Source organism: Oncorhynchus mykiss, chromosome 2, assembly GCF_057628025.1.
Source record: "Oncorhynchus mykiss isolate SJ-2025 chromosome 2, ASM5762802v1, whole genome shotgun sequence".
Classification (NCBI taxonomy): Eukaryota; Metazoa; Chordata; class Actinopteri; order Salmoniformes; family Salmonidae; genus Oncorhynchus; species Oncorhynchus mykiss.
Window position 1 is genome coordinate 13,262,146 of NC_143023.1, and position 14,401 is coordinate 13,276,546.

The 14,401-nt window shown below is 41.0% G+C and overlaps 1 protein-coding gene across 3 annotated transcripts in view; it reads right to left on the minus strand.

Annotated features, from left to right (window-relative positions):
- Positions 1-13,760, minus strand: part of LOC149984853 (collagen alpha-6(VI) chain-like) — a 32,174-nt gene extending 18,414 nt beyond the window's left edge. The window contains exons 1-5 of one of the 3 annotated variants that reach the window (XM_090189130.1): positions 13,205-13,760; positions 2,512-2,613; positions 1,594-2,202; positions 923-1,510; positions 98-661 (exon numbers count right to left, since the gene is read on the minus strand). In XM_090189130.1, the coding sequence (XP_090045256.1) occupies positions 98-661; positions 923-1,510; positions 1,594-2,202; positions 2,512-2,587 (1,837 nt within the window). In that variant the 5' untranslated portion in view covers positions 2,588-2,613; positions 13,205-13,760. Of the gene's footprint in view, positions 1-97; positions 662-922; positions 1,511-1,593; positions 2,203-2,511; positions 2,640-10,176; positions 10,573-13,204 lie in introns of those variants that run through there. The other 2 variants (XM_090189136.1, XM_090189133.1) reach the window with 2 other exon arrangements.
- Between the last annotated feature and the right edge of the window lie 641 nt (positions 13,761-14,401).

Below are 14,401 nucleotides of genomic sequence, written 5' to 3' on the forward strand. Positions count from 1 at the left end.
TCAACAGCAATCTGCTATCCTTTATGTATAATGAGCAACTATTTCACAAGAGATCAGATATTCACTTAATTCAGCAAAAATCCACAAATGCCCTTACCGTCAGTCACAGTGACCACCTCTTCAGTCTCAAAGACAGTCTTTAGCACAGAGGTGATGGATGTAGTCTGGTAAAAGAATGGCGAGGTGGCCATTAACTTTAGCTCTGGAAGTGTAGATTCACCCAACCCGATAGACACAATGGTTGTCCCTTCAGATTTGATAGTACGTGCCACCTTCATCACGTTATCCTTCGAATCCCCCCCTGTCACTGTGACTAGAAACTGCCGGTAGCCTTGTTCATTACGGCCACCAGACGCTGTAGTGAAGAAATGTGCACGGGCGTATTCCAGGGCATCGCCCAGGTGACGAGACCTGTTGGGACGCAGCGGCAGCCTGAATTTCCTAAGAGCTGCCAAGTACTCTTCCTTGGTGTTGTGGGTGTTCAGTAAGAACTCCACCTTGGTGTCCTGGGCAAACTGGGCCAGACCCAGGCGCATCGTTTTAGTGCTCGGGTTGAGTTGGTGTACCAGTCGCATCAGAAGGGTTCTGACCAGCTGGAAGTCTGCCTGCATCATATTGCTGTCCACCAGGAAGAAGATATCAGAGAACTTTGGGATTAGAGCTGAAAAAATAAAGAATAATTGCTATGACAACAGTGTGAATGTATGTCATATTTTATTTTCATTTTTAGAAATGTTCCTTTGAATGTTGACTTTAATGTTGGCACAAGCGGCCGTAACCAATGTCTGCCTCTCAAGGTTGCATACTTTTACATAGAATGGCATCCCATGGTAGAACAAGTCACTTGGATTACATAGTTTGCAAGTTCAACATTCACAATTTGTTACAACATACAGTATGTTTCCTTATAAAAGTCCCTTACCCATCCTCTGGTTCTCCATGGAGACACAGACAGTCTGCAACAGACCCTGAGAAAGTGTTTGTAGGGCCTGGAAACTTTCTATGTTGACCAGGAAACGCTCATGGGGCCTGTTAGCGATGTCCTTCAGCTCGTTGATGTTGGCTGCCCCAACTCCAATGGCAAACACAATGACCCCTTGCTGCCTTAGCGCCTTGGCTGGCAGCGTTACCTCGTCCGCAGACGCCCCGTCGGTGAGCACCACAGCAATCTGAGGCACCCTCTGATCAGCGCGGCTACCGTTTGCCTTGGTGAAAAACTCTTCCCGAAGGACAGTAATGGCTTTGCCGGTGGCTGTGCCTCCCCCGAGCTGTGGAAGCCTGTCCACTTGCTCCAGTAGGGCCCTTTGGTCCGTATGTTCCCCCAAATGGAATTGCTTCTGGATCTCATTACTGAACTGGGCCAGTCCTATGCGAACCTTGTCCGCTCCAATATCCAGACCCTCGATGAAGCTGTGGAGAAACCTCCGAACCTCCTGGAAGTTTGTAGGGCTGATGCTGGTGGAGCCATCCACAAGGAACACAATGTCAGCCACTGTGGCGTTGAGGCACTCTGGAGATTAAGGAAAATAATAATGTAATTTATTTATAAAGAATATTTTTCAAATGGAAACAATAAATACATCGTTATAGTACCTTGTACCACTTTGGATATTGGTCTCTTTGCCTCATCTACGGTAGTACATAGCACCTGGATGAGGCTCTGGGAGATCCCCTGCAGCGCAGCAAAGTCTGACACGCTGTACACATGCTGGTTGTGAGGTGTAGTGGCAATCTCCTTCAGCTGATCTTCGTCTGCTTCTTTGATCCCGATGGCGTACAGCGTGACACCCTGCTTCTTCAGCTTAAGGGCATGCAGCCCCACATTGTCCATCGATTCACCGTCAGTGATCACCACACCGATCTGGGGCACGTTCTCATTCACCCGGCTCCCTGCGCGGTCAACAAAGAGCTCGTTCAGCAGGAAGTCCAGGCCCAGGCCCGTGTTGGTTTCACCACCCATATAACGCAGGTTTGTAATGTACTGCAGGATGTCCTGTTTGTCCTGGAAGGTGTTGAGGAGGAACTCAGTGCGTGGTGTGTTGCTGTACTGGACCAAACCGATGCGCACCTGGTCGGGGGCCACTTCAAAGCTGTTAACCAGCGTGTACAAGAACTGCCGAATCTGTTTGAAGTTCTCTGAGCCGATGCTCCATGAACCATCCACTAGGAAGACGATGTCGGCCACGGCCTCTTCCTTGCAGACTGGGAGGGGAAGAAAACAATCGTCAGCCTATGGAATTCCGTACAAGTGTCTAAACCACAAGGTTTTTTGTGCATGGGATGAGCAATGAAAGCAATTAATCAATAAATCAATCTATTAATCAAATATTATTTTTATTGTGCTTTTATAAAAACCAATTTCTTATAACTGCTCAGCAGTCTAAAGCCCCAAAGAGTTGGTCATCATTTTGCATTTGTGTGGTATTTCTTCAATGCTTCTATGTTTATGCCATTCTGGACTGTGGTCTGCATTCTGGAATGATTCAGATGTCAGGAGACAAACATGCTTACCTGTTTTTTGTGCTCCGTTAACCAGAAAACATGTTGCTATGGTGAAGATGGCCAGGAGGCCCTGTGTCCCCTCCATGTTAGAACGTTTCTCTAGTCTCTCTCCTTGAAAACAAACATGGACAGATCAACTGTTGGAACACAGAAAGTTGCTGTTTATCAGATCAAGTTGTGTTGACAACAGATTCAACTGAAATGTGGTTAGATCTAATTTAAACATAGCATCCTGTGACATCCTGGCCTTCCTTTATAAATGTTTCTTACAGGATAACAGATTATTTTGCGCTACTCATGCTCATGCTCAGGGTTGGGGAGTAGGATTACATGTACAGATACATCTGAAAAACGACATGATTACGACATTTTTTTGCGAAATAAACAAATCTAACACTTCTGTTTTTTTCAATGACATTCAAATCAGCATTGAAAAAAAGGAGCAAGTTTAAGTTTGTTCTACCTGAGCGAGTCTGACCACAAATCAGAGACCAATATGATGGCACACCAAATGTGTTTGATGGATTGCGGAAAAAGAGCAGGAATGGGCTTCTGTAGTCTACAGTCAAAGCTATGTCTTCCAATGGTGCGACTGCTGTCGGCTTCAAAAGATTATCCAACTTGAATAAATGCTTGGCGGCAAGGATGACAGCAGTGGTCTAGTCTACGGCGATACTGATATCACTTATTATTATTGATATCTACATAGCGCATTGATGTGAATCACACTGCTGCTCTCTCTTTTAGCTATTTGCGCCTTATGGATTGTTGTTGTTGTGGATGGCTGTTCACAAATCTATACGTGTATTTGAACCCAATAAATGTTTGAATTCAAGAAGTTAAAGCTGCCTATCAATCATTGTTTTTGAAACCAGTGGACAGCCGGTGAAAAATGTGGTCTTGCAACAGCTGCATAATGCGGATCCCAGTCTATGGAATAAAGGTGGGGCTTTTATTGCTCAATCTAATTCATGCTAATCAAAAAAAAATCCATAGGCCTAATGTACACATGCTCAACCTTGTACACTTTTAATAGACTTACAAGGGACAATCTGTAGTTGCTACATCCATTTTTAGACTTATAAATTGTATGTATATATGTGCCTCATGAGCTTAATTCAACTGTCACAGTTGTCATGATGTTGCCCTCTTTGGGTACAGCAAGCCCCATCCCCCTCTCCCTGCCTCCTACAACTAGACTGCTGTGGTCAGAGAGGTCGTAAATTCCTGGAAGAGATTATCTCCTCATGGCCAAAGTATAGTGACAGAGTGAATTTTCAGAACAAAGGAATTTCTTCCACCTCACAGAACTTGAGGTCCGAACAACATTTATGTTCTGGAGAAGGTATAAAAGACTGGTGAAGAATTCAGCTATGAACTGGTCCGTTTGGTACAAGTTTGTAAAACTCATGAGAGACGGTGCGGCCACATTACCATAACACTGTTAATATAATAGCCTCAGATATGAGGTTTACATCTAATTGTTGTATAAGATGAACAAGTGAGGATGATACTGTTTGTAAAATTGTGTAATGTGATTTTGGACTGTTTAATGAAGGACACTCCAATTCCCTTTTGAGTTTAACTAAATCAGAGGACCGCCCATGAGCCCAGTTAGGGTCGGGCATCCTGGTGCAGGCCCTTTTCTGCAACTCCCGAATAAAACCCCAACTTTGAGAAGTTTTCAACAGACCATGTTTTCTCTCAATCACGAGAGGACAAAGGTTGCAGATGATTGCTGAATCTTTTAACCATACCACGTGGTTAAACTCTTAAGACTATCGATACCGACAGAATAAGAACAAGTCTTTGATATTAATTACTAGTCTGCAGCTAGGAATTCGGTATCATTGAACGTGAAGAACGACAACCGCCGAAACATGAATGAATGTCACTCTGAACTATCCATTCTAACCACGACAGAGAGAGAGAGACGGACAATTCTACAAAAGAAACAAACTTTTCAACAGTGATCAAGACAACACACTGAGCGTAAATATATATATATTGATTGTAATTGTTCCCGAATGAGTGAGCGTTCATGTGCAAAGGATTAGCATTTCAATTGTTATAATTATCTACTCTGTAGTGACTTCTCAGCTGACCCCCACTCCCCTTTCGTCTAACAAGTCGCCATGCCGGTTTAGCCCACTAGGGCACATTCCCCTATCATTTCTTGTAAACATATTTACTTGTTTGTTTATGCACTTCTGTGATTGTTTGGTTAGTTAATAAATAAATTATTTAAGACAATTGATGTATGACTCATAGTGAAGACTGGGTTCATGCAGATAGGCAACAATTTACGACGTTTGGAATGAGACTAACGTGAGGTAAAATAAATAATTCATTAATCAGAAGACTAATTGATCAGATATAAAATATCTGAAAAGTTACATTAGGAAATTATAACTTTGTCATCTGAATATTTTCCTTGGTGCCCCGACTTCCTAGTTAATTACAGTTACATGATTAATCAGTTGATCGCGTAATACTAATTACAGAGAATCTTTGATAAAACTAAGTCTTTAATTTAATGATAGTAAAGACATGACACTCTCCATGAGAACTCAAAATATAAGAATGTTTTACTCCATTGTTTGTAAACATTGTAAATGTAAACCAACACTGTATAGCCTCATAACATGGATATCATGGATGATCAGTCATTTTGTTATTGTTTCATCTGTGGATTTGCCATTTAAACATCTGCATATTATCAAGATATTAAAGTGTCACCAACAAAAAGGTAAACAATAGGCCTATAGCAAGTGCAGCATATGACATTCATTTTTCCCATGTAAATTGCACTTTTCAGTAGTGCTCAAAGCATGCCATTCCATGAGCGAAGAATTCATCTTTCAACCCAAATCAATGAGCCCAATCAATCCTCCATGACAACAAAATCATAAACAACAGAGTAGAGCTGGCTAATAAGTCCTTCATTTTGGGGTCATGCTCAGATAAAACAATTTGGCTAATCTATACTTTCATATTTCCAAGTCCTATTCTTGAAGATCAAGGGGCATAACATTTATTGGAATGACTGGAATTCTGATAGACTTTTAATGTAAAAATAAAATTGAATCGTATTATTATATGTAGTAGAAAGTGATGGGTTAGAAGAAGCCTACAAAACCAACCCATAAAGTCAAATTTAACATCCATATATGGGAAGCTATGTAAACTTTAACATTGATTTATCCTGCAATAGATGTCGTTCAATTGGTAACATACATTTTTGGCTTCTTCTAATGCCGCTTAAGGGAAAGTAACCAAAAAGTGTAATCAAAATGTAATCAGATTACATTACTGAGTTTGAGTAATCCAAACGTTACATTACTGATTACAATTTTGTACAGGTAACTAGTAACTAACGCATTACATTTAGAAAGTAACCTACCCAACCCTGCTCATGCATGTGTAACAGTGTTGCTCCTGTCACTCTCCTCACCCCAACCTGGGCTAGAAAATAGGGATCCTATGAACACATCAACAACTGCCTCAGACGAAGCATCGTTACCTATCGCTCCACAAAAGCCTTTACATTAGTACCTTGGACCACTGCAGAGCAAGGGAAACAACTACTTCAAGGTCTCAGAGAGTGTTGTCACCGATTGAAATGCCACTAGCGTGCACCACTAACTAGCTAGCTAGTTATTTCACACTGGTTACATATCAGTGCCTAAATTAGATCCTACATTTTTTAAATAGTTTGTGGCAATGTGGAGGTGGAGGAAAGGGTACTGTGACAATTTGTGTATCTTACAGTAAAATCAAGGTCAAACATTTAATGACTTCAGAGCACAGTTGGCCAAACATGAAGCATCTGGATGAAATGGATTTCTCTGGGTTGCTGCTCTGTAAATAGATAGCCAATCAGTTCCAGATGTAGTGCATCAGACAACATCTAAGGTCCCTGATTGCTTGTGTGTGTGTGCGTGCGTGTTTGTATTAATGTGTGCGTGTGTCTATGTGTGTTTGCACACGATTGCACATGCATGTGTGTGTGCGTGCGTGTTTGTATTAATGTGTGCGTGTGTCTATGTGTGTTTGCACACGATTGCACATGCATGTGTGTGTGCGTGCGTGTTTGTATTAATGTGTGCGTGTGTCTATGTGTGTTTGCACACGATTGCACATGCATGTGTGTGTGCGTGTGCATGTACCTCAGAAGTGTGGGCGATGACACTGGATTGATGGATTGACTGGATTGACATACTCTTGACTGATAACATTTAATTCTATTTTGAGTGAATTGGCAGTAGAGTTGTTTCCATGTTACTCTAAATTGAGTAAATTACAGTTTGTAGAGTTAAATATAAACACAGAATAGAGTAGAAATAACTCTAAAAATGTAACTCTGCAACAATAGTTATTTTTACTCTATTTAGACTGGGACCAAATTATATATTTTGTAGAGTATAATTGTATTCAATTTGAGTAAAATTTACTCAGATAAATTTACTGTGTAGGAGAACCCTTTAAAGAACCCTTTTTGGTTCCATGTAGAAACCTTTTGGGTTCCATGAAGAATCCTTTCCATAGAGGGTGCTACATGGAAAAAGGGTTATACCTAAAAACCAAAAGGGTTTCTACATAGAACCAAAAAGGGTTCTTCTATGGGGATATCCGAAGAACCCTTTTGAAAGCCTTTTTTCTAAGTGCACACACACACACTGGTCCTCTATCACACTTTTAGGACATTTGTGTCCATTTGAGACATTGCCAGTGCCATCTATTTTGATGTTAAGGGAACAGAAGAGTTCATTTCCTGCCTGGCAGTATGGCATGTGTGCACCACATTCTAGACCAAGAGCATGTCGAAGTGGGCCGCTTATCTGAATTGTTCTTCTTCTTTCACTCCCGAACAGGATTCACCTAATGCACAACACAGCTTATAAATGTGTTTTAGGACAGGATTCACCTAATGCACAACACAGCTTATAAATGTCTTTAGGACAAGATTCACCTAATGCACAACACAGCTTATAAATGTGTTTTAGGACAGGATTCACCTAATGTACAGCACAGCCTATAAATGTCTTTAGGACAATATTCAGCTAATGTACAGCACAGCCTATAAATGTGTTTTAGGACAAGATTCAGCTAATGTACAGCACAGCCTATAAATGTCTTTAGGACAATATTCAGCTAATGCACAACACAGCTTATAAATGTGTTTTAGGACAGGATTCACCTAATGCACAACACAGCTTATAAATGTGTTTTAGGACAAGATTCAGCTAATGTACAGCACAGCCTATAAATGTCTTTAGGACAATATTCAGCTAATGTACAGCACAGCCTATAAATGTCTTTAGGTCAATATTCAGCTAATGTACAGCACAGCCTATAAATGTCTTTAGGACAAGATTCAGCTAATATACAGCACAGCCTATAAATGTCTTTAGGACAGGATTCAGCTAATGTACAGCACAGCCTATAAATGTCTTTAGGACAGGATTCAGCTAATGTAAAACAGCCTATAAATGTCTTTAGGACAGGATTCAGCTAATGTAAAACAGCCTATAAATGTCTTTAGGACAGGATTCAGCTAATGTACAGCACAGCCTATAAATGTCTTTAGGACAGGATTCAGCTAATGTAAAACAGCCTATAAATGTCTTTGGGACAGGATTCAGCTAATGTAAAACAGCCTATAAATGTCTTTAGGACAAGATTCAGCTAATGTAAAACAGCCTATAATGTGTTTAGGATTCAACTGATGTAAAACACCCTATAAATGGCTTTAGGACAGGATTCAGCTAATGTAAAACAGCCTATAAATGTCTTTAGGACAGGATTCAGCTAATGTAAAACAGCCTATAAATGTCTTTAGGACAGGATTCAGCTAATGTAAAACAGCCTATAAATGTCTTTAGGACAGGATTCAGCTAATGTAAAACACCCTATAAATGTCTTTAGGACAGGATTCAGCTAATGTAAAACAGCCTATAAACATATTCAGGACAAAGGCCGTTTTGAAAATACTTTATCTATGGATTATCTGGATTATCTGTGCCTGGTTAATGTGTACTGTATGTGTCTGGTTGTTTAAGAGTCTTATACCATTGCTTGTTGAGGCCCGATCCCAATGAGTTGAGAAATTCAGGAAACGGGGGTCCATCCTAACCGGATGCATCTGGACGTAATCAGGATTTGCAGACTCCCATTTCAAACAAGAATCGCATTTGAATGACAGTGATTGAAAGGGCGGTCTTGACATCTCATTTGTTCAGGTCAGAGTCCAATGAATATACTTACATCTGGGTCTAACAGATCTCCATGCACATTTCCTTCACTCTGTTCTCTACCTCGGTTTATTTAGGCATCGTTCAAAGCAGTTTCTTTCCAGTCAACAGAGTGAGGTCTAAAAAAGTGGGGGCCCATTGTTTTCAATGGCAAATCATCTATTCCACTCAGAAACTGTGGTCACAGATTGACCGTGAACATTCAGGCACAAGGGATCTGTTAACTTAGGGAGTACTTTAAAGCTTTCTACAGGACAATGATTGCACCACCAACATTTTGTTTACCTCTTCATGACGAGTCAAGGTCAAGATTGTCTATGGTCAGAACGGTCCAGTACAATTATCCAAGACTGACTCTTTAACATAACATATAAATCAACAATAGGGTTTCAGTGGCTGGTTGATTTCAAGCTTCATTTCTATTTGTTACCTATCAATCCATGTTGACTGTTGAACTGATGACTGTGGGGTTCTGGTAGGCATCAGTTATTAACTGCTTTAGCTGCATGACTGTTCCATTAAACATACACATCATCATCATCATCATAAGCCCGAAGACGTGAATGGATCCTATTTCAGAGCTCTTCACTACAGCTGTATGCTGTTGTTAGCTCTGCTGACAAGACGTCCTAGACCTATGGGATAACCAATGCAATGTCCTTCTTCCCCTCCTCTTTCTCTAAATAGAGAAGCCTAACATTTACTTCTTATCACTTTGGATTTACAGCTGGTGCCGGCTGTGTTTTATACAAAGACGTTGAGGCTTTAGGAGGTGTAAACAAAGAAACTTGGCTGTTCAATGTACAGAACTACAGGTCATGCTAGTCTGGCTGTGGACCACAGGGGCTGTGTTTACACAGGCAGCCCAATTCAGATCTTTTGTACATTATTTCCATATCTGATACCTATCTAATCTTGTCCCTAATGTGTAAACAGCAACAACAAAAAACACATGGAATCTGATCTTTTGACTTATGATTTACTGTATACCACCACCATACTGTATGTGGATCTCAATCCTGATGCTACACATGTGACCTCAGTCTAGATGCTCAAATCAGAACTGATTTACTCTGAAGTGTTCCTTTTTTTGCACATGACCTGCCATTACCATGGCAACCACCCCAACATTTTAACTTCTACATGATCGGCGTCCCTATACTGGGATGGTTGAGCTAATGTGCACTAATGTGATTTGCATGACAGTTGTAAGTAACAGCAAACTTTCCAGGACATAGACATGTCTTATATGGGCAGAAAGCTTAAATTCTTGTTAATCTAACATACTGTCCAATTTACAGTAGCTATTACAGTGAAAAAATACCATGCTATAGTTTGAGGAGAGTGCACAACAACAAAAAACGTTTATCCCAGCAACTGGTTTGATATGTTCACCTCTGAAGGTAAATAATTGACTTACATTCAGTAATCTTGCTCTGATTTGTCATCCTGAGGGTCCCAGAGATAAAAATGTAGCATAGTCGTGTTCGATAAAATCTATTTTTATATTCAAATGTAGGAACTGTGTTCTACACTTTGAACCCCTGCTTTCTCTGGCTCCACATCCACCCCGCCCGGCCATCTACTTCAGAGGCTACATCTGTGTGAATGAGCAAATCTGATATGGGTAAAATGTCTGGACACTGAGTCTGGAAACTCAAGAAAAAAAAAAAAATGTGAATTGTGTTCTTCGGGTAGCTATGTGAACACAGTCAGTTTGTTTACACAGCCAGAGTGTTTCTCAAAAGGCTTTTTACAGGGGGAGTGGCAGCAGCTTTTCCAGACAACCACTATCACAGCTCATTTCAATCATGTTGAAAATTCAGAAGCCTGTGAAACGTTATTATAGATTCTTATTTGTCATGAAGCTGAATTAGATCACCTTGGCAGCAGTGGTTTCTGCAGTCTTACTGTTATTCACAATGTGGCGGTTGGTGAGTGATGCAGTTGACATCTATCAGTGGCTGAGGTTTCAGCAAACCAATGTTGCAGATTTAAGTAATGTAGTGTTGGCTACAATAGTGTTGCTGTGCAGTACAGTAACAACCGCAGTAATTACACAATATTAATAACATTGTACTGTGTGACCTTGATCATCAATAGAACAGAACACTACACTGAATTCGTATTGTAATGATCACATTGTACCCGATTGCTTAACCATAACAATATGTAAGGCTACTTGAACCATAAGCAGTTGGAGTAGCACTGATTAGATGTTATTTCTTGGCTGTTATTAGCACACTTCTCTGATTTGGCTGTGATATGATGCAGTACATCTGAGAAATTAAGTCAGGGCACTTATTGATGTGGCTGTTGTGGTTTGCATGTCATTGAAGACTAAAAACAGTATTGTTTGTGTTGCAAACGTTTGACAGACGTATATGAAAATATGTGGCTTTGGCAAGATCAAGTCTGAGCTTGGGGGTGAAACAATTACACATTGCCCTAAATGGTCTGAAAGGCCACTTTCCCGTTAATTGGCTCTGTCTTGTGTATTAAGCGGAAATTCCCCATTATGATATTCCGCAACAAATGAAGGGTGCACGTCCATGGGCATTGTGATGCAGACTGACACAACAGGAAGAGAACACTGTGTTTAGCCTGAAAGGAAATAGAGCAACACTGAACGATATAGTGAGAAAGTATCCAAACTTGGTCTTAACAAAAGTATCCCATCTAAATGAAAAGTTTGTTTGGAAAGAGAGGTGGAGGGCAGGGCAGAATAATGGTTACAGATGCAGAATCTTCATTTCACCAGTTTCTCACAACAGGAAAGAATCCTACAGCAAAAGGAAATGAGAATTATTGTGTGGGTTATAATGAATGGATTTGATGAGGAGCCTTAATGTGGTGTCGAAGAAGGCGTGACAGAACCTGTAAACACACCTGGAGCAATTTCCTGAACATGAAAAAAATATTTGCCCCAACAGCAATATAAACAGGAAACCATAAACAGTCACTAGATGGTCTGGTCTCTGGTTTGGACCTACTGATGGATGTATTCACTCTGCTCTGTGGTGTGTGTGTGTAGCACCTATAAACTGTATAGGATGTGAAGCACCTATAAACTGTGCTTGACTGTGTTTATCTGGTCAGACGAAGACTCAACATCGTGTCTTGAGTTTACACCCAGCATCACAAACATTGTACCTGCTCAACCTCAATCCTTGATTCATGGTTTCCTGGAAAGTCAAACTATGGAGTGAAACAAAATAATGTACCATCTTTGTGAGTGCTGGCTGCCTTTATTCATAAAGCATTGTGGGGGGCTCATCTAAAATCCAGAATCAAACGTGTGGACATTCATCTGGGCCAAAGAACAATCACACTGTCTTAGAAAAAAAGGTTTCCCAAATTAACCCTCTGTAGAAAAGGTTCTACAAGGAACATAAAAGTGCTGGCTTCAATAGTTTTTACCTGGAACCAAAAAGGGTTCTTCAAATAGTTATTCTATGGGGACAGCCGATGAACCCTTTGAGGTTTTAGATATACACGGTTAGAAAACAAGACATCACAAGGTGCTGACATCCCAGCAACATAAGGTGCTAACATCCCAGCAACATAAGGTGCTAACATCCCAGCAACATAAGGTGCTAACATCCCAGCAACATAAGGTGCTAACATCCCAGCAACATAAGGTGCTAACATCCCAGCAACATAAGGTGCTAACACCCCAGCATCATAAAGTGCTAACACCCCAGCATCATAAGGTACTAACACCCCAGCATCATAAGGTACTAACACCCCAGCACAGAATGTTTGAGAAAGTTATCCAAATGTTCTCAGAACATGATTTTGGCAAATGGACAAGAATTTCTTACAATTAATTTCAAGAACACATGCACGTACGCACACATACCATTCTACTGTTTATTTTTGATCCGGTTTATCCACGGCAAAGAGATATATTTTCCATAATAATTTGAACCTAATTAATTTGGTCAATACACTCTTCAAACATGTTGAACATACAAGTTGCGCATGCTGTCTATAGCCTAACTATAATCAACAAGGCAGCTGTATTATCTTTGTAGCCCTAAATGTTTAACATTTCAGAGTAGACTATTCACTTGCTGAACTTAAATGAACGCAAACTGTGACGACAGGTAGGCCTCTCCAATGGACACCATCATTAGAGGGATTTGTGATCAATTCACTTCAGCCTATTTATTTTATTAGCCTACACGATTATTTTACATTAAAAAAAATGTACTTAACTTTGCACTTAGAATAACATCCTCAAAACCACATATTGAATTCAAAAGTTTGTCTATAAAAACCTACATTATGTTTCCAAGTATGTCCCTCAAAAGGATAATTAGGCATATACACTGAGACATTGTGAGCTAATTCGTTAAATCACAACATGTTTGTATTATTTAAATGTAGACGAGGTTTGCATGCACAACAAACAAAAAAAGCGTACGGAAAATGTATAAACTTACAATGTGGCTGAAGCACTATCTGGTGCGCGCAGGCAGGAATCCCATTCCCTTATAGAACCCAAAGCCCAATCTTGTTCTGCAGAAATTGGTGCGGCCGGCCACTCCTCACACCCCGCCCCGAATCATCGAATGGTTAGGCAAAGAATAGCCTACAGTATTCATCCCGCTACTATTCGGTATAGTCTACACGACCTGTGCGTCATACACACCCCTACATCCCCCTGAATGAGTTATACTGGGAAACTTGATGTTCGGAGCCGCGGGAAGGAATTCTAAGGAAATTCTGAAGCAGATATAAATAGTAAAGTGACGTAACAGGAGTGGTTATTTGTACCAGGAGACTAACACCATTACATATTGGTGTTATAATATTAGCCTTTACAATATAGGCCTAGTGTTGTTGGTCTTTATCGGTTATGCAAGGCTCTCTCAATTTGGATGAATTGGTGCCTCTGGGGAAATTCAAACGGCTGATTGAGGACCGTTTGTTTTCTACGATTGTGTTTTGCAAGAGGAACGCGAATGTGCCTCCAGTGCTATATGCTCTTCAACGTATAATGAGATTTACAAACCTCACAACTGTCACGACTCAGACCGAAGGTGGCTCCCCTTCCCGTTCGGGTGGCGCTCGGAGGTCGTCGTCACCGGCCTACTAGCTGCCACTGATTCTCTTCTACCCCTCCTTATGTGTTTATTGATTACGCCTGTTTTGAGTTTGTTGTAATTATTTGGGCTTTATTAGTCAGCCGGCCCACCCGTTTCTTTGTGCGGGATTGATTATTGTAACCCTGGTGTTTGATACAGACGAACGTGTTGGTTTATGGTATCGTTCCCCGTGTCTGGGGCATTTTGTTTTGAGCACCCAGTGTTTAGTGGGGTGGCCGTGGTTCACCGTGTCTGGGGCATTTTGTTTTGAGCACCCAGTGTTTAGTGGGGTGGCCGTGGTTCACCGTGTCTGGGGCATTTTGTTTTGAGCACCCAGTGTTTCGTGGGGTGGCCGTGGTTCACCGTGTCTGGGGCATTTTGTTTTGAGCACCCAGTGTTTAGTGGGGGGGGGCGTGTTTCACCGTGTCTGGGGCATTTTGTTTTGAGCACCCAGTGTTTAGTGGGGTGGCCGTGGTTCACCGTGTCTGGGGCATTTTGTTTTGAGCACCCAGTGTTTAGTGGGGTGGCCGTGGTTCACCGTGTCTGGGGCAT